At 55.4% G+C, this 17064-nt stretch overlaps 1 protein-coding gene across 9 annotated transcripts in view; it reads left to right on the top strand.

Annotated features, from left to right (window-relative positions):
* The window catches only part of EP400 (E1A binding protein p400), a 110827-nt gene that overhangs the window by 80997 nt on the left and 12766 nt on the right, over window positions 1-17064 (top strand). For 8 of the 9 annotated variants that reach the window (XM_060027840.1, XM_060027839.1, XM_060027844.1 and 5 more), the window contains 14 exons: window positions 2729-2869; window positions 3066-3149; window positions 3468-3599; window positions 3806-3850; window positions 3957-4110; window positions 4229-4470; window positions 4565-4738; window positions 5940-6076; window positions 6212-6268; window positions 9045-9123; window positions 9232-9489; window positions 10531-10579; window positions 10660-10769; window positions 16796-17003. In XM_060027840.1, the coding sequence (XP_059883823.1) occupies window positions 2729-2869; window positions 3066-3149; window positions 3468-3599; window positions 3806-3850; window positions 3957-4110; window positions 4229-4470; window positions 4565-4738; window positions 5940-6076; window positions 6212-6268; window positions 9045-9123; window positions 9232-9489; window positions 10531-10579; window positions 10660-10769; window positions 16796-17003 (1870 nt within the window). Of the gene's footprint in view, window positions 1-2728; window positions 2870-3065; window positions 3150-3467; window positions 3600-3805; window positions 3851-3956; window positions 4111-4228; window positions 4471-4564; window positions 4739-5939; window positions 6077-6211; window positions 6277-9044; window positions 9124-9231; window positions 9490-10530; window positions 10580-10659; window positions 10770-16795; window positions 17004-17064 lie in introns of those variants that run through there. The other variant, XR_009521660.1, reaches the window with a different exon arrangement.

The following is a 17064-nucleotide window of genomic DNA, read 5'->3' as shown; positions in this document are numbered from 1 at the left end:
TCAGCACCTCTGTCACAGCGTTGCTGGGGAGGATGCCCCGCTCTGCAGGGAGCCCTGGCGTGAGTGTGAGATACACGTCCCGCTCTGAGGACAGAACCAAAAAGAATAGCAGCTGTCTCACCCAGCCTCCCTGCGTTGGTCACCCGCTGAGATGACAATGCCTTGGATTCTAACTGAAATCTCGCCTTCTGCGTTTCCGGCCCGGACCCTTGAGGTCGCAGACTGCGCGCTTGGCTCGCGCGCTGCTGCTTTGGGGCAGTGCTGCTGTGCAGACCTGGCACACGCTTGCCTGTCAGGCCCCTTGCTTCCCTCCCCGAGACCCTGCTCCCGTCCTGCCTCCTGGGGGCCTTTGACTGCAGGACACCTCCTCTCCTGTTTTTGAAACTTGACTATCCAGTGATTGAGAAGTAATAAATGCGTGTGCTAAAAAACCTTCAGGAATTTATAATGAAAAGTAAGTGTCCTGCACCAGGCCCTCGCTTCCCTCTCAGAGACCACCACTGTCAGCTGTCTTTCACATTTTCTTCCAGGAGCTGTCTGTGTATAATGTCACTTGCACAGAAGTACCTTACAGCTGTTTCGGTATCAGGAGGGACAGATAGATGTACCGTTTTCTTTTAAAAATTGGTGATACGTGCACCAGGTTTTTTTAAAAAAAAAACGTCAAACAGCATGATCTAAACCTCATAACGGAAATGATTGTAGAAACCTCACAACAGAAATGATAGTAGGGAAACAGTAGGTTACCTGTCCTGTAGGTGACCACTCAACCATTGTTAAAAGTCTTATGGGGGTCCCTGGTGGCACAGTGTCCAAGAACTCGCCTGCCAGTGTGGGGGACTCGGGTTCCAGCCCTGGTCCGGGAGGATCCCACGTGCCGTGGAGCAGCTGAGCCTGTGCGCCGCAACTACTGAGCCCACGTGCCACAACTGCTGAGCCCACGTGCCACTACTGAAGCCTGTGAGCCACAACTGCTGAGCCCGCGTGCCTCAACTACTGAAGCCTGCGCGCCTAGAACCTGTGCTCCACAACAAGAGGAGCCACTGCAGTGAGAAGCCTGCACACCACAATGAAGAGTAGCCCTCACTCGCCGCAACTAGAGAAAGCCCGCGCGCAGCAACGAAGACCAAAAACGCAGCCAAAAATAAATAAATAATAATAAAATTTTAAAAGTATATATCTTACATGGATCCTGGAAGAAACGTGAGGCCTGAAGGCATGTGTGTCTGAGGAATGTGAGTGTGTTACACACCCTTGCTGTTGTTTCTCAGTGCATCTCTGAGGTGCCGGCACAGTGTGGTGTTTCAGCACACAGATTCTTTGAAACGTTCTGGCTGAACATCCTACTGTGAGTTGGGCGCTGTTGTAGGCAGAAGGGGTATAGAGTTGAGAGAAAGAACTCTCGTCCTCCACAAAGCTTCTATTCTAGTGACAGGAGAGATGACACACCATCACCCTGCGGAGATGGTGCGCCATGCGGTGTCCAGGAGGAGTGTTAGGGGTGGAGGGGCAGCACCTCCGGGTCCGGACAGTAGGGGCCAGGTGTGGCTGGGGGACGAGGGCGATGGAGACGGGCTGCCCGCGGACATGTGGGTTGGGAGCATCGCCTGGCTGTATGCTGACCCTGGCCTGGGGCCGGTTCAGAGGTGCAGGCGTGGGGGGCAGTGTGGGCGCATCCCTGCTTGAAGTGCAGTTTGCTCCTGGCTGGTGAGCTTTGCATTCATTGGCAGCGTGGGTGCTTGTTGATGAAGTGCTAGTTCGTGTCTTTTTCCTATTTTTTTTTAACTGGATTCTTTTTTTTCCTTAATGGCTTCTTGGCTTTTTTTCTGTATTCTGGATGCGAGGCTTTTGTGGGATACATGGAAAATGTCTTCTCCCAGCCTGTGGTTTGCCTTTTTTAATGCTGTCTTTCAGCAAGCAGCAATTCTTGGTCCTAATGCCACCCAGCAGACCATCTTTATCACATGGTTGGTGCTTTTGCGTTCTAAGAGAGGTTCTTCTCTATTTTCTTCTGCGTGTTTCAGTGTTTTGTGCTTCATACTTAGACGTACGGTCTGTCTGGAAATACTTTCTGGGTATCGTGTGAGGAAGGGTTACATTTTAAACTCTGCAGATGTTGCCCAATGCCCTGGAAAGAGGTACCCGTCTTAACTGACATCCTCTCAGCTGCATGGTCCCCCCAGCCCCGGCCCCGACGTGAGCGTGTGTGTCTGCATTTGCCAGCCTGGCTGTCGGGTGTCGGGAGAGGCACATGCAGCATCTGCTAGTCTAATGGGCGTTTCTTGAACTGTGGTGACACTGACCCTTACGTGTCTGTCGCCGTCTGCAGCACGTTTTCTGGGGGCTTGGTTTCTGTCTTCACCACAGACCACGGCCTGTATCTCGTGCACGACGAAGAATTGTTCTCATGGTCAGGACCGGGGCAGGGTGGTGGGTGGCGGGTGTGAGATGCAGCCAGACGCCCCATCCTGCTCGGTTCTCTGAGTCTGGGGGCCGGGCTGTGCGTGTCAGCCTGTGTGCCTGTGGCTCTTCTCGAGGGCGTGCCCGTTTTCCCTGTGCCTGCGGCGCCGCCGTCTCAGGCGTACGAGGGGGGCCGAGGAGAGCAGGCATCACCGTGGGAGGCTTGGTGTACAGTGTGGGCACGTGGGCAGCTGTGTGGGCTGTACCCCTCAACTGAAGTGTTGAGAGCGCATCCGAGTCACGTCCACTAAGGGCGCACTTCCTGCAGGCCCTCAAGAGCATCGAGTGTCTGGAGGAGGACGCACACGAGTCAGCAGAGGAGCTGGCGCCCGGGTCTCGGTGCCCCGACGGTTCCCGGTGGGGCGAGGAGCCCTCGCCACTGGAGGAGTTAGCGGACTTCATGGGACAGGTTTGGCATTTTCTACTTCATTTGCTTCTCTGCACCTAAATACTTTAAACATGTGACCCTTCTGGGAGATATTTCTTGTTCATCTTGACCAAGAACAGTCGCTGTTTTGATTCAAGTGTTGGTGGGGGGTCATAAGAGGAACTAAGTCCTTGTGAACTTGCTGTTAACCGTATTCAAAAAATACATCTTGAAACAGCTCACACCAATTGAAAAGTATGCTTTGAATTACCTGGAATTATTCCATACTTCCACTGATCAAGAAAAGGAGAGAAATAGCGAGGTAAGAGAATGAACTTCTGACCATCTTAACACGTGAGAATCTCAGATTCTTCAGGGTTAAACTGGGTTGGAACTAAGTGTGACTTGCCTAGAATTAAAGGAATAAACCCAGACCCACCTGTGTACAAACTGATCGGAAGGGAGAAGCCTCAGGAACCTGCAGGTGCAGTTTTCCTCGGTTCTGAAGCAGCTTGGGGCTCCAAAGAGGGTCACGTATTGGGAACAAAGAGAAGGGCCCGGGCCGGGAGCACAGGGGCGGGGCAGGGCTGGGGGGCGCAGGGGGCGTGGGCGGCAATGGGAACGACCGCTGTCTCTCCAGGGCGCTGTGCTGGCCGCCGTGGGCGAGTGGGAGGCCCGGCACGCGCGGGCACTGCGGGAGCGCGAGGCCCGGGCACGGCGCGAGCCCGAGCAGCAGCTGCTAACCTACACCCGGGAGGACGCCTGCCGCGCGGTACGTGTGCCCGAGGGCTCCCCTTACCCGCGCGGGCGTGCGCCGCCGCGCTGCCCGCCGGCCGGGGCGCAGACGCACTGCGGGGCTTCTCGACAGCCACGCTGCGAGCTTGTTTCCAAGACTTGACCGGCGTGAAGGTGGATGCTGGGTGGCTGCAGCTTGAAGCCAGGGCTGGGTGGACCTGAAAAGCTCCCCTTCTCCTGTAGGAGTTCGTGTATGAGGGCGCCGACGGGCAGACGGAGGTCATGCCGGTGAGTGCCCGCCTCCCCGTGTCCCTGGGCTCACCTCCCGCCTCCCGCCCTGTCGGGCGGCTGCTCCTGGGGCCACACGGCTCAGGGCTCTCCCTTCCACACGCAGCTTTGGACGCCGCCCACGCCCCCCCAGGACGACAACGACATCTACATCGACTCAGTCATGTGTCTCATGTACGAAACCACTCCCATCCCGGAGTCCAAGCTGCCGCCCGTGTACGTGAGGAAGGAGCGCCGGAGACACAAGACGGACCCGTCAGGTGGGTTCCCGTGGCGGGAGAGGGTTCGGCGCTCCTGGTGGCCTCGGTAATCCTCCTCCGCGGCCCTGCTGCCCCCCTTCCCCGCCGACCTGCCGGCTGAAGCAGCCTCTCCGTGCAGCCGCAGGCAGGAAGAAGAAGCAGCGTCACGGGGAGGCCGTGGTGCCCCCGCGGTCGCTGTTTGACCGCGCGACGCCCGGCATGTTGAAGATCCGCCGAGAGGGGAAGGAGCAGAAGAAGAACATCCTGTTGAAGCAGCAGACGCAGTTCGCCAAGCCTCTGCCCACCTTTGCCAAACCAGCCGCCGAGTCCGGCCCCGACAACCCGGAGTGGCTCATCAGCGAGGACTGGGCGCTGCTGCAGGTGAGGCCGGCCGCGTGCTCAGGGCCCTTTGGAGGGCGGGGAAGCCGCTGACGCGCAGCACCTTGACCCGCGGCGCCTGACCTTGGTCCTCCAGGCCGTGAAGCAGCTGCTCGAGCTGCCGCTCAACCTCACAGTCGTGTCCCCGGCCCACACGCCCAACTGGGACCTCGTCAGCGACGTCGTGAACTCCTGCAGCCGCATCTACCGCTCCTCCAAGCAGTGCCGGAACCGCTACGAGAACGTGCTCATCCCAAGGGAGGAGGGGAAGGTGAGGCCCCCTTCCTGCGGGGCACGCGGCTCGGCGAGGGGGAGGGAGGGGCATGGGTGCTGGGCGCGGCCCTGAGCTGGGGCAGACACAGTCCCAGTCCCCGTTCCCGCCGGCCGGAGTCCCTGCGCTGAGATCTTGCCCGACAGAGAGCAGCCGCGCTGCTGCGTCATTTGGAAGATTCTGTGTGCTGCCTGTGGCCCAGCGCCGTCCTAGCTTCGTCCCCCCTCCCGGGTTGGGTGTGTAGACGGGCATGGCTCTGTGCTGTTAGCTTCATCGAAGGAGGGCCCGTCGGTGCCTCCCGCTTCGTGCATCACTGTGCTTTCCCGGGGCCTTGGCCACTGCAGCGGCTTGACAGGCGCTAGACACTCTGGTCCCAGCCGCGGGCATCAGAGACTCTGAGTGCAGAACAGCCGAGTACGTGGTGTCTGTCATCAGGAGGCCACCTGTGGCCCCTCGAGTCCGCCTGGCTGCTGAGGAGGTCTCCAGGGCGCTGCCTTTTCTTGTCTCCCTTGAGCTGCATTTGTCTCTTTCCATTTCTCCATCTGCTCTGTCCCCGCCTTGCTGCCTCTCAGCTCCTCGCCTGTCCTCAGGAGGGTGTCTGTGGCCTCCATGCAGAAAGCCTTGGCACGCGGCGTCGGGCTGGCGTGTACCTGTGGCCGGCGCCCAGTCATAGAGCGGGAGCGATGACCGCGTCTCCCGCCTGGGACGGGCCAGGGCATGCGTGGCAGCGGCAGACATCCTGGGCTTTGATGAAGTTTGCTCCTGGGTTCCTAATTCATGGAAATTACTTATTTTGTTTCTATAAGCACGCTTTAACGAATCTTGGTTTTCATTTTTCTAAAAACAGTTGTCTCCAAACTGGGGGACAGCCGCCGCTTGGTGCCCCGGGGCCGACCAGGGTGAAGGCGCGCTGGCTGCGGGCCGCTGTCTGTGTCAGCCTGGCCACTCGGCCTCACTGCTGTCTGCCGAGCTGGCGGCGGGACGGGCGGGAAGGCGTAGCCCAGGCCGGGGAGTGTGTTTGTGGTCGGTGGACGACGGCCACTATGTCGTTGCTGATCCATCTGTGTTGAGTCTCAGAGAGAAGGGTGGGAAGAAGGGACTCATTGTTTAAGCCGGGGATTGCACGTTAGACCTCCCAGTCAGGGACCCTGTTCGCAGGGTCGGCGTCTGACCCTGCTGTGTCCGCCCCATCCTGTTTCAGAGTAAGAACAACCGTCCTCTGCGCACGGGCCAGATGTACGCTCAGGACGAGAACGCCACGCACACCCAGCTGTACACGAGCCACTTTGACCTGATGAAGATGACTGCGGGCAAGAGGAGCCCCCCCATCAAGCCTCTGTACGCGCCCGCGCCCCTGCGCCGGCTCCGTGGGGCCGGGGCTCCGTGGGGTCGGGGCTCCGTGTGTCCTTGGCCTTCCCTTCCTTCTTCAGTGCATTGTCCTCTCTTCAGTAATCCTCTCTCTGTGTGTTACAGGCTTGGCATGAATCCCTTTCAGAAAAACCCCAAGCACGCTTCCGTGTTGGCAGAAAGGTATTTCTGTATGTGTGACACAGTTTTCATCGTTTGAAATGATTTCATTTTAATGTTTTCTTAAACCCTACAAGTTCAGTGAATTGTTGTGCGAATGGCGTGTCCAGGCATCAGCTGGGGGTGGTGTCGAGGTGAGGCGGGCCGGGCACACTCGTGTCCCCTTTCACGTGATGGGGTGTCCTGCCTGCAGTCTGACAGTGTCACAGCGGCTGTGCCACCTCTCAGCTGGCATACGTCTGCTTGGCCCTGCCCTAGAAATGTACCCAGTTGACCGGGGTTGGGGTGGGGGTGAGTGTTCTTTTTATTTATTTATTTATAGCTCCGTTGGATCTTTGTTGCTGCGCGTGGGCTTTCTATAGCTGCGGTGCGTGGGCTTCTCGTTGCGGTGGTTTCTCTTGTTGTGGAGCACGGGCTCTAGGCGCATGGGCTTCTGTAGTTGCAACATGCAGGCTCAGCAGTTGTGGCTCGCGGGCTCTAGAGCACAGGTTCAGCAGTTGTGGCACACGGGCTTAGTTGCTCCACGGCATGTGGGATCTTCCCGGACCAGGGCTCGAACCCATGTCCCCTGCGTTGGCAGGCGGATTCTCAACCACTGCGCCACCAGGGAAGACCTGGGGTGAGTGTTCTTGCCTTGCAATTTTGCAAAGGAAGAAAAATGATTAGGTAGATGGGTAGAGAGATGGGTAGGTGTGAGAGAGCGGACAGAGGGAAAGAGAACTGTACGGTCTGAGTTGCTCGGCACGTGGGCGTTTGCTATAAAATCCCTGCAGCTCCCTGCATGTTTGCCTCTTTCTAATAAAATATCGGGAAAAAACACATGTTCAGACGGAGCCCAGTTGCTCCTCTGGCTCAAGCCTTCCTCGTCACCAGGTAGGTTTTGCAGATACCACCTGACACGGGCCTGTGCCTGCTGAGGGCCCCCCGGCCACACCAAGGACCAAGGCCTGCGCTGCCCTCCCGCTCCGCGCACCCCGGCCTCCACAGCCTGCTCCTCCGCCTGGCAGCTGGCTCGGCCTTGCAGGTCGCTCCATCTGGGACCATCTGTCTGGAACCGTCAGCCCCCCGCCAGGCCCTCCCTCACACGTCATCTTCTCCTCGTTGGTACTCACGCCCCAGCCCCTCTCTGTGTTTCTTCCTGGAGTGGATCGTCTTTGCATTTTTACTTGACTCCTTCAGCATCTTGCGTGAGCTCCGTGGACGTAGGGGTTCTAGAGGCTAGAGGCGCAGAGCACATGTTCCGTATGTGTGTATTGATCGAGTTGATGATGATTTCATTAATTGGTTTTCTTAACAAGAAAAACAGGCCGGGCCCGGGTTCAGCAGTGAACGAGGCGGGCCCAGTCCTGCCCTCCTGTTTCTCTCGCACAAGACACAGACTCTGAGTAATCCTTACGGAGGGCGAGGATTCATCCTGAAAGGGAACAGAACCTAGCCTGGCTGAGCTGGGGAGAAGGGACACTTGTTCCTCTGAGTGAGGGCCGGCGGGTGGGAAGGCACGGAGGGCAGGGTGGGCGAATAGAAGGCTGGCCTGCAGGATGCGAGGGAGGAGGTCTGGGGATGGTGCCCCCGCGGCGGGGAGCAGGGCAGTGCACGGGTGGCCCGCAGTTTGGGCGGAAGCAGGGGTGGCGTGAGGCCGATCGGAGTGAGCTGGAGGGCGGCTGCACGGTGAACGCAGACCTGGAGGGCGTCTCGGTGGCTCAGTTTTGTTTTTGTGTGTCTGGCGCTGGTGGGAGAGGTTGGCGGACAGGATGAGGGTGGAGCCGGGCTGGCCTTGGCCACGTGCAGGCCAGGTGCGCCGAGGGGTTGTCTCTAGGTAGTGGCCAGGGCCAGGGTCTGTAAGCAGTGGGAGGCCAGGCCGTGTGTCCCGGGAGGGAGCTGGATGTGGAGCAGGGACCGCTGCGGCGGCTGGACCGTCGCCACGCCCAGCGGTTGAATTCCCCCCAGTGGTGGAGGCCTGGGGCAGGCGGAGTGGGGAGTGCGCTGAGGCTGTGGCTTTACCACCAGGCGTGATGGAGAGACACGGGGTGAGGGGGGCCAGCATGCGAATGTGGGGGCGGCAGGGTGGGTTGCGGGAGTTCCTCGAGGGGTCGGGGGACTGAGTGGACTGACGTGGGTGAGGTCAGAGAATGGGAGAGGATGCACTGCGTGAGCTAGGGCACATGACGCGGGAGGGCTCGTGTCCAGAGGGGCCAGACAGGCGCAGCAGCGGCACCTGCGCCGCCCCGAAATGCAGAGGCGGCACACGAGGGCAGAGCCAGCCTCCCTGCGGCAGGACTCAAGGCTGGTAGGTGACCGTCAGCCCAGGAGCCCCTGGAAGCAAGGGTTCTGTGAGAGGCTGCGGAGGGCTGTGGGCCGCTCACGGCACTGGGCGGGTGGCCGGCTGCTCTCCGCGGGGCAAGGGCTGGCGCTCAGTGCAGGCGGGGGCAGGCCTGGCTTTGGGGGCGGGGACGTTGGTTTGCAGTGAGGGGCACGGCGCCGAGGGGCTTTATTGCCCCACGTGTTCGGGGACACGTGGTATCCAGGCGCCGTGCCGAGTGCCGCTGCTGCAGGGGACCGGGCCCGGGCCCACCTCTGGCAGGTGGTCCTTGTTGCGAGGGAGTGGGAGCCACCGTTGTCTGGGGCAGACTGGCAGCCTCTCCTCTCCAGGGCCGAGCCGCTCGGGCCCCGGCCTTGGCGTCCCGGCACTCGGCGTCGTGGGAAATAAGGACTTTGGATTTCCAGCGCATTTGTCTACTTAGAACTCACAGTTTATTTCTCGTTTTTCCCTTGTCTTTAGTGGAATCAACTACGACAAACCCCTGCCTCCTATTCAGGTCGCATCCCTCCGGGCGGAGCGCATCGCCAAGGAAAAAAAGGTGTGTGTGGTACAGCGGGGCGGCGGGAGGGCCACAAGAGGGGGCCAGGGGTCCCCCCCACCCCCGGGCCAGCTCCTCCACACGGCTCCATTCCCTCTTGCCCCGTAGGCGCTGGCTGACCAGCAGAAGGCGCAGCAGCCGCCTGTGGCACAGCCGCCGCCACCGCCGCCGCCGCCGCAGCCGCAGCCACCGCCACCGCAGCAGCCGCCCCCACCGCTGCCCCAGCCCCCGTCCGCCGGCAGCCAGCAGCCTGCGGGGCCGCCTGCCGTCCAGCCCCAGGCCCAGGCGCAGCCCCCGGCACAGCCCACGCCGCCCCCACCGAAGGCGCCCCCTGCGATCACGACGGTGGGCAGCGCTGCAGTGCTGGTGAGAAGGCACACAGAGTGGTCAGCTCCAGCGCGCCCCTGTCCAGGGTCCTGTGGCTTCCAGCCCGCGGACCTTCCTCCCAGAGGAAGTAGGAGGCCAGCCCAGTCTCCCCCAGTCTCCCCCTCAAGGAAGCGCATGCCTCACCCCGTCTCTCCGGTGCTGGGTCAGCTCCGCCCTCTGGGCTGGGTTAACTGGGCAGCGATGTGGGAGACGAGGCCGTTCTTCTAGGTGGAGGTGAGCGGGAGGTGTGGAATTAGGGTTTTGTGAAGCGTGAAGAGGTCGCCCTCTCTTGTCCCTACAGACTCGAAGAGCAGGTACTGTTAGTGCAGACTTCCCTCTCCCCACCCTGCCCCGCTTTCCCCCAGAGCTGTGCACACGCGTGTGCATCTTCAGTGCCCGTGAGAGGAAGGTGGTGAAGTGCATAAAAAAAGAAAGGCAATGTGTCGATCTTATGCACCCTGCGCTGTCGCCGCTGTGCCCTGCCGCGTTCCCTCTCTGTGTGTGCCTGGTGACACGTTAGAGTCCCACGTGGGGAAGCACTGCTGCCCGGCGCGGGACGGTCTTGTTGTACGGGGTCATTTCCACCCCGTGTTCTTTGTTACATTTGCCGCAGTGGCGTTCGATGTGCACTTGGCAGCTCCGTCCTTCGTTGTTCAGAAAACTAAGCACCTGCCTGGTGTGAGGGCTGCTCCCTGCCCAGGAGAACAGTGGTGGGTGGTCAGGAAGAGACCTTCTGCAGGGCTGACCCCTGGGCTGTGGCCAAGTGACATTAGTCAGTCAGAAAAGAATGGAAAACAGCCAGCACAGGGGCCCTGAACTTGGCAGATGTGGGGCTCAGAAGGGTCAGTGTGGCCGGAGCCTGGTGACCGAGGGACAGACTCAGCACTGTGGGAGGAGGTGGGGGGAGGGGGCTGAAGTCAGCCATGCGGGCCGAGTAACCGTGACCAAGGGTTTGGGTTTGATCCTGATGAGGGGGAAGGCTTTGGAGTGTTTACGCAGGGCGGAGCTTGACCTGAAATTCAAATGGTTTTCTTTTTTCAGCAGGCAGGAGCCATCAAGACATCCGTCACAGGGACAAGCATGCCCGCGGGTAAGAAGTCTCACGGGCGAGGTGCCGCGATTGGAGGTGAGTTCTTTCCTGCGCTCCTACCTCGTGTCCTCTCCCCGCAGGCACAGTGAGCGGAAATGTGATCGTGAACACCATCGCCGGCGTCCCCGCTGCCACCTTCCAGTCCATTAACAAGCGCCTCGCTTCACCCGTGGCACCTGGAGCCTTGACTGTGAGTTGTCCCTGATCCTGGGTGCTTTTGGTGGCATGCATGACCCAGGATGCTGCAGTAGCTGTTGGCTTCTTAAAAAAAATTCTATTCCATTGGTACAGAAAGTCCTGATCTAGTTTGCGTTTCATAAAATACTGAGGACATTGAGGGGTGCAGAGGATGGTTTCCACGTGTGCTTTCTGGGAGAGAGTGTGTTGAAATCCCCCACCGTGGTTCCAGGAGGAGGGAGGGGGTGCAAGGGCACGTCTCCAACTCCACGGACAGGGTGCCCACATGCCGTAGCGGCAGGTTTGCCCGTGTGTGTGGACACGGCGCTGTTGCACAACGGGGCACAAGGCGGGGCAGTGTGTTTATGGGTGTCTAGGCCCATGCGTGGGAAGCAGGAAGGGGCCAGATGTGGGCAGAGGGAGAGACGCAGAGCCACAAGACCTCTGAGCATGTAACCAGAAGGAGACAGGGCGCTCACCTGGACGCACCTGCCGTCTGTGGTGTCACCGTAGAAAACAAAAATAAATGACGGAAATAAAGGAGTTTACATTTACATCCTGAGTTGCAGTTTAGTCACAGATCTAAAGACAACATGTGCCCTGAGTGAGAAGCTGCTTCAAAGTCAGCAGTGCTTTGGCAAATAGAGTGATGTCCCTGTTGGGTTCTGAGGAATGTGTTTCCTATGAAGGTGGTGTTGGTAGTGAACTAGACAGTGTGGTGTTGGGAAAAGGATGGACACATAGATCCATGGAGTAGGATAGAGAGTCCAGAAATAGACCCACATGTACATAGTTGATTAATTTTTACTAAGAGTGCCGGGCGAGACTCTTAGTGCAGGGAGGGACTTCCTTGGTGGTGCAGTGGTTAAGAATCCGCCTGCCAATGCAGGGGACACTGGTTCAAGCCCTGGTCCGGAAAGATCCCACATGCCGCAGAGCAACTAAGCCCGTGCGCCACAACTACTGAGCCTGTGCTCTAGAGCCCGTGAGCCACAACTACTGAGCCCACGTGCCACAGCTACTGAGCCTGCGCCCCTAGAGCCCGTGCTCCCCAACAAGAGAAGCCACCGCAATGAGAAGCCCGCGCACCGCAACGAAGAGTAGTAGTCCCCGCTCACCGCAACTAGAGAAAGCCCGCACGCAGCAACGAAGACCCAACGCAGCCATTAATTAATTAATTAATTAAAAATAGAGAGGAGAACTCTTTAAAAAAAAAGAGGGGCTTCCCTGGTGGCGCAGTGGTTAAGAATCTGCCTGCCAATGCAGGGGACACAGGTTTGAGCCCTGGTCCGGGAAGATCCCACGTGCCGCGGAGCAACTAAGCCCGTGCACCACAATTACTGAGCCAGCTCTCTAGAGCCCGTGAGCCACAACTACTGAAGCCCGCACGCCTAGAGCCCATGCTCCGCAAGAGAAGCCACCGCAATAAGAAGCCTGCGCACCGCAACAAAGAGCAGCCCCCGCTCCCCGCGACTAGAGAAAGCCCGCGCACAGCAGTGAAGACCTAACGCAGCCAGAAATAAATAAAATTTTAAAAGAAAAAAAAGAGTGCCGAGGGATTTCAGTGGAGAAAGGGCAGTCTTTTCAACAAATGGTGCTGGAGGAACTGGGGAAACGTTCAAAGCCGAATGAACTTTGAACTGTTACTAGTACTGTATATGAAAAGTCACTCAAAGTGGATCATGGGCCCAGATGTAAAACCCAAAACTATAAAATTTCTAGAAAAAAACATAGAACATCTTTGCTTGGTTTTAGGCAAAGATTTCCTAGGATCCCAAAAGCCTATAAATTATGAAAAAAAATAAATGAGGCTTCATCAAATCAAGAACTTCTGTTCTTTGGAAGATACTGTTAATAAAATGAAAAGCAAGGCATGGAAAATATTTGAAGAACATATCTGATAAAAGACTGGTACTTAGATTATACAGAGATTTTTTCAATCAATAATAAGAAAACAAACAACTTTTAAAAGTGGACAAAAAAATTTTTTTTAATGGACAAAAGATTTGAGCAGTTACTTCACCATGGAAGATACATATGGAGATATATATATATATATATACACACACACACACACACACACACACACACACACACCATATGGATAGCAAATAAATAGGAAAAGATGTTCAACATTGTTAGTCATTAGGGAGATGTAAATTAAGCTACAGTGATCTGCTACTGCTACACATCTCTGAGAATGGCTTTAAGAAAAGAAAAACCTGGCAGTATCAAATGCTGGTGAGGATGCAGAGCAGCTGGAATCCTCATTGCTGATGGGAATGCAGAACCTTAGCAGTCAGTCTGGAAGACAGTTTATTTCTTACAAAATTAAACGTACACCTACTCTCCAGCCTATCAGTTCCACTCCTAGGTTTTCTCCCAAGAGAAATGAAAACACGTCTGCACAAAAACACCTGAGCGTGAATGTGTTTAGTGGCTGTGTTCATAATTACGACATAAGGGAACAGCCCAAATGTCCTTGAGCAGAAGGGAAGATGGTGCACCCGGCCCATCTGGCACTGCCCAGCGGGGCAGGAGACTGCTGGCACGTGCGGCTGCACGGCAGATCTCAGTGGCATTGTGCTGGCTGATAGGAGTTTTGAAAGCCTTCGTGTGTGTGTGATTCCATTTAAACCACATGGAAAAGGCAAGGCTTTACGGACGGAAAACAGAATATGTTCTGTATCTATCTGGTGGCTACTCGGCCTCATACATTTATAAAAATTCACAGAACTGTATTCCTGAAACAGGTGAATTTTACTGTACGTGAGTTACACCTCAGTAAATTGGGTTTAAAAAATTAGAATACTCTAAGCAGTAGAGTGACTATGAAAACAGTTTTTCTAGAATGTGACTGTGGATTATTTCATTCATTTTTCTTTCTGCTTTGTAGTAAACCACTTTAGACTCAGCCAGTTCACTGAATACAGAAGCTATTAGTTAGCCTGTGGCATTAGGATCATTTCCTATGACCAGTGTCACTACTTCCGTGAGGGTGGCAAGCCCAGATCATTGCACTTGGTATTTTATTTTGAAAAGACCTATTTCTGTAGTCATATTTTTAAAAAATAAAGCAATTTATCCACAATGTATTTTTTGAACAGCTCTTACAGGCAAGATTCTCTCCCTGGTGATGTGGGGCTAGAAGTAGGACTCAAACACACGGCTCGCTTTCATGGGGTTCTTACAGTCAGTCCTGTGGCCGCACCTAAAAGAGGTACAGGTAACAGGGAGGTTTTCTGGAGAAGGGAGCATTGGGCTTCCACAGAATAGGAAGATGTCATCCACCAAAATGGCTCTTTGGAAGGCAGGGCAAGTCGTACAAGCAAAGGTTCAGTGGTGGGAAAGTGAATGGTGTATACTGGGCACAGCAAGCGGTTCTCTTTGGACGGAGCACAAGATGCATTAGCAGAGAAGCGGTGGTTCCCACAACCTCTCACAGGTTCTTGAGCGGCTGCGCGTGCTTGGTCTTGTGTGACGGTGAGCCTGGGCTGTCATGGTGTTTGGATTTCAGGCTGAAGAATGTGGGTTCCATTCACCAGGCGATGGGGAGCCCTTGAAAATGTTTGAGCAGAGGTGTGTTTTAGGGAAATTCATGTGATGTTTTATGTGTAGAGTAGATCATTGCAGAAAAGGTTAGAGAGAAAGCTATTTCAGTAGTGCGGGAAAGGACTTCTGTTTCTGGTGATAAGGTGAGTTGAGTTATTTATACCACTCTCCTAATGAAAAGAACTGAAATTATTGGATAAAATTTTTAAGTATCCTCTTCAAAATTTCAAGGAGCTGACAAAAGAGTAAATAATTATTGGGCCAAAATCTAAGGGAAGAGGCAACCCAGAGAGATACACAGGGTGCCCTTGTGTCCGCCTTGGAGTACACTTCACCTTCTCAGACAGGGGGACCCCCCGTTCATGCCCAAGGCTCGACTCACCCAGGTGGAGAGTCTAAAAGGAGGCATTGATGCCTTGAGACAGGCCCCCAAATGGCTAAGTCCTTAGGGCAGGGTGAACCGGAAGTAAAATCCATCATGCTGAGCAGAGGGTGGGGCAGGGGCTCTTCCTGTGGAGCTCTAGCCCCAAGTCAGCTGTCAGTTTGCAGCTCACGTTGATGGCTCCCCAGAAGGGCTCCCAAAGCCCCTCAAATCATGTGACGTAGACCTGGATGAGCAGTGTTTCTGGGTAAGTGGCCAGAATCGAATGCAGATTCTCTGGAGGAATGTGCCTTCAACCTGGACTTCTTAGAATGTCCACAGTGATTTCCAGGTATAATGAGCCGCATATAATAGAAGATAACCAAACACACGGAAAGAAGGCACCATGAGTGAGAACCAACAGAAGCAACAGACACTGGGCGGATCCTTAAAGACTTGAGATGGTGGGGGTTAGCAGGCATAGATGATAAAACGGTTATACTTTCTATTTTAAAGAAATAAAAGAGAAGCTTGCGAATGTCTGTAAAAACCAGGAAACTATACTTAAAAGAATATAGAGAACTTTAAGAAATGAAAAGTATGGTTACCAGCATTGAAAAATAAATGTCTTATAATCGGGCTTAATATCACTTTCCACACAGCTGAAGAGAGAGTTAGTGAACTGGAAGATAAATCAGAAGAAGTTATCCCGAATGCAGCACAGGGAGACAGCAGATGGAAGTACGGAAGAGAATTCAAAGCCACGGAAGATTGAGTGAGAGGATGTAATCAGAGGTTAATCAGAGTTCCAGACAGAGAGAAAGTTGAGCAGAGATAGTATGTGAAGATGTAAGAGTTTCCCAGAACTGATTGATGACACTGATCCGTATACCCTGGTCAGGGATGATGAAAGGGACTCCACGCTTACATAATGCCAACGACAAGGAGGTCTTCAAAGCAGCCTGAAAAAGTCAGGTTGCCTTCAGAGGTACAGCTGCTTACTTCTCAACGGTGGTAATGAAGCCAGGAACCAGCTCCTGGAATGGAATGGCATCTTCATTGTAGTCGGAGAGTATAACTGCCAGCCCTGAAAATACCTTGAAGAACAAACATTTCCAAACAAAGCCTAAGAGAATTCCCTATAGATCTCGCCTACATGAACTAATTGAGGTGCAAACGGACTTTGCGAACAGCAGTAACTTACTGTAGGGTCAACAAAGGCAGACATGACATACACGATGCAATGACGTGAGCAGGGCTAGGGATGTTGAAACATTCCAGAATCCCTTTATTGTTCAGGAAAAGTGTGAAATTATGGATTAGACTTTTGTAAGTTCTTGATACAATTTTTAGACAAGCCACCAAAAGAATAAGAATAGAGTATAACTTCCAAACTTTGGGAGGGGAAAGTGGGATGAGAAGAAAGTAATGTGCAGGAAGGCAAGAAAGATGATTAAAAGAAATACGGAACAGGTGAGTTGAATAGAAAGCACAGAATAAGATACTGGATTTGGATTCAAATAGGTAATGAAATGTAAGATTAGGGACAAACTAAACAGGAAAACATAATGACCGTCTGCACCAAGGGGGCCAGCAGGGGCCAGCGCCACATTTCAGGGTGCTTTCAGAGGCGGACTCGGTGGAGCTGGGCCCAGCTGCTGAGGGGCTGCGGCGGCCGTGGCGCCAAGGGACGAGGACACAGCGAGGCCAAGTCGAGACGCCGCGCGGGTCCAGGGCTGCAGCCTCCGCAGCTGCCTGGGGATGGCCGTGGGGGTTAGGGGCCTGTATGTTTCCGGGGGATGAACACGGGCATCTAGATGGTTCCTGGGACCAAAAGGTCTTTTGAGCGAGGACAGCGGGACAGGGACAGGCAGTGTTTTAGACTGGGGGCGGCAGCGTCGTGATCTTCCCTTCTGCGAGCAACCCATCCACGCTAGCCCTAGGCACAGGCTTTGAGTTCACAAGGGAAACAGTCGCTTAGCAATCTGTCAAAAGGCCAGAATCTGGAATGTGCTTCGTTTTCTAGGATTTAGCGTTTGATGCCCTTTTCTCTTCACCCGACGGCTATAAGGAGTCTTGAATGTTGTGCAGCAGCCTGACGCTTTTCTTCTCTTCGCCTTTTCCAGACCTCGGGAGGCTCTGCTCCTGCCCAGGTGGTCCACACCCAGCCTCGAGCAGTTGGGTCCCCCGCCACGGCCACGTCCGACATGGTGTCCCTGGCACCGACTCAGGGTGTTCGAGCGGTCACCTCAGTGACGGCCTCGGCTGTGGTCACTACCAGCCTGACCCCGGTGCAGACCCCGACCCGGTCTTTGGTGACTCAAGTGTCCCAAGGTAAAGGCAGGGTTGGTTTCCTGTGTGGCCTGTCCCGCTCTTCAGGCCCCTCAGGGCTCAG

Source organism: Delphinus delphis, chromosome 13, assembly GCF_949987515.2.
Source record: "Delphinus delphis chromosome 13, mDelDel1.2, whole genome shotgun sequence".
Lineage (NCBI taxonomy): Eukaryota > Metazoa > Chordata > Mammalia > Artiodactyla > Delphinidae > Delphinus > Delphinus delphis.
Note: the sequence above shows the minus strand (reverse complement) of the source record. Positions and strands in the feature narration are given on the sequence as shown.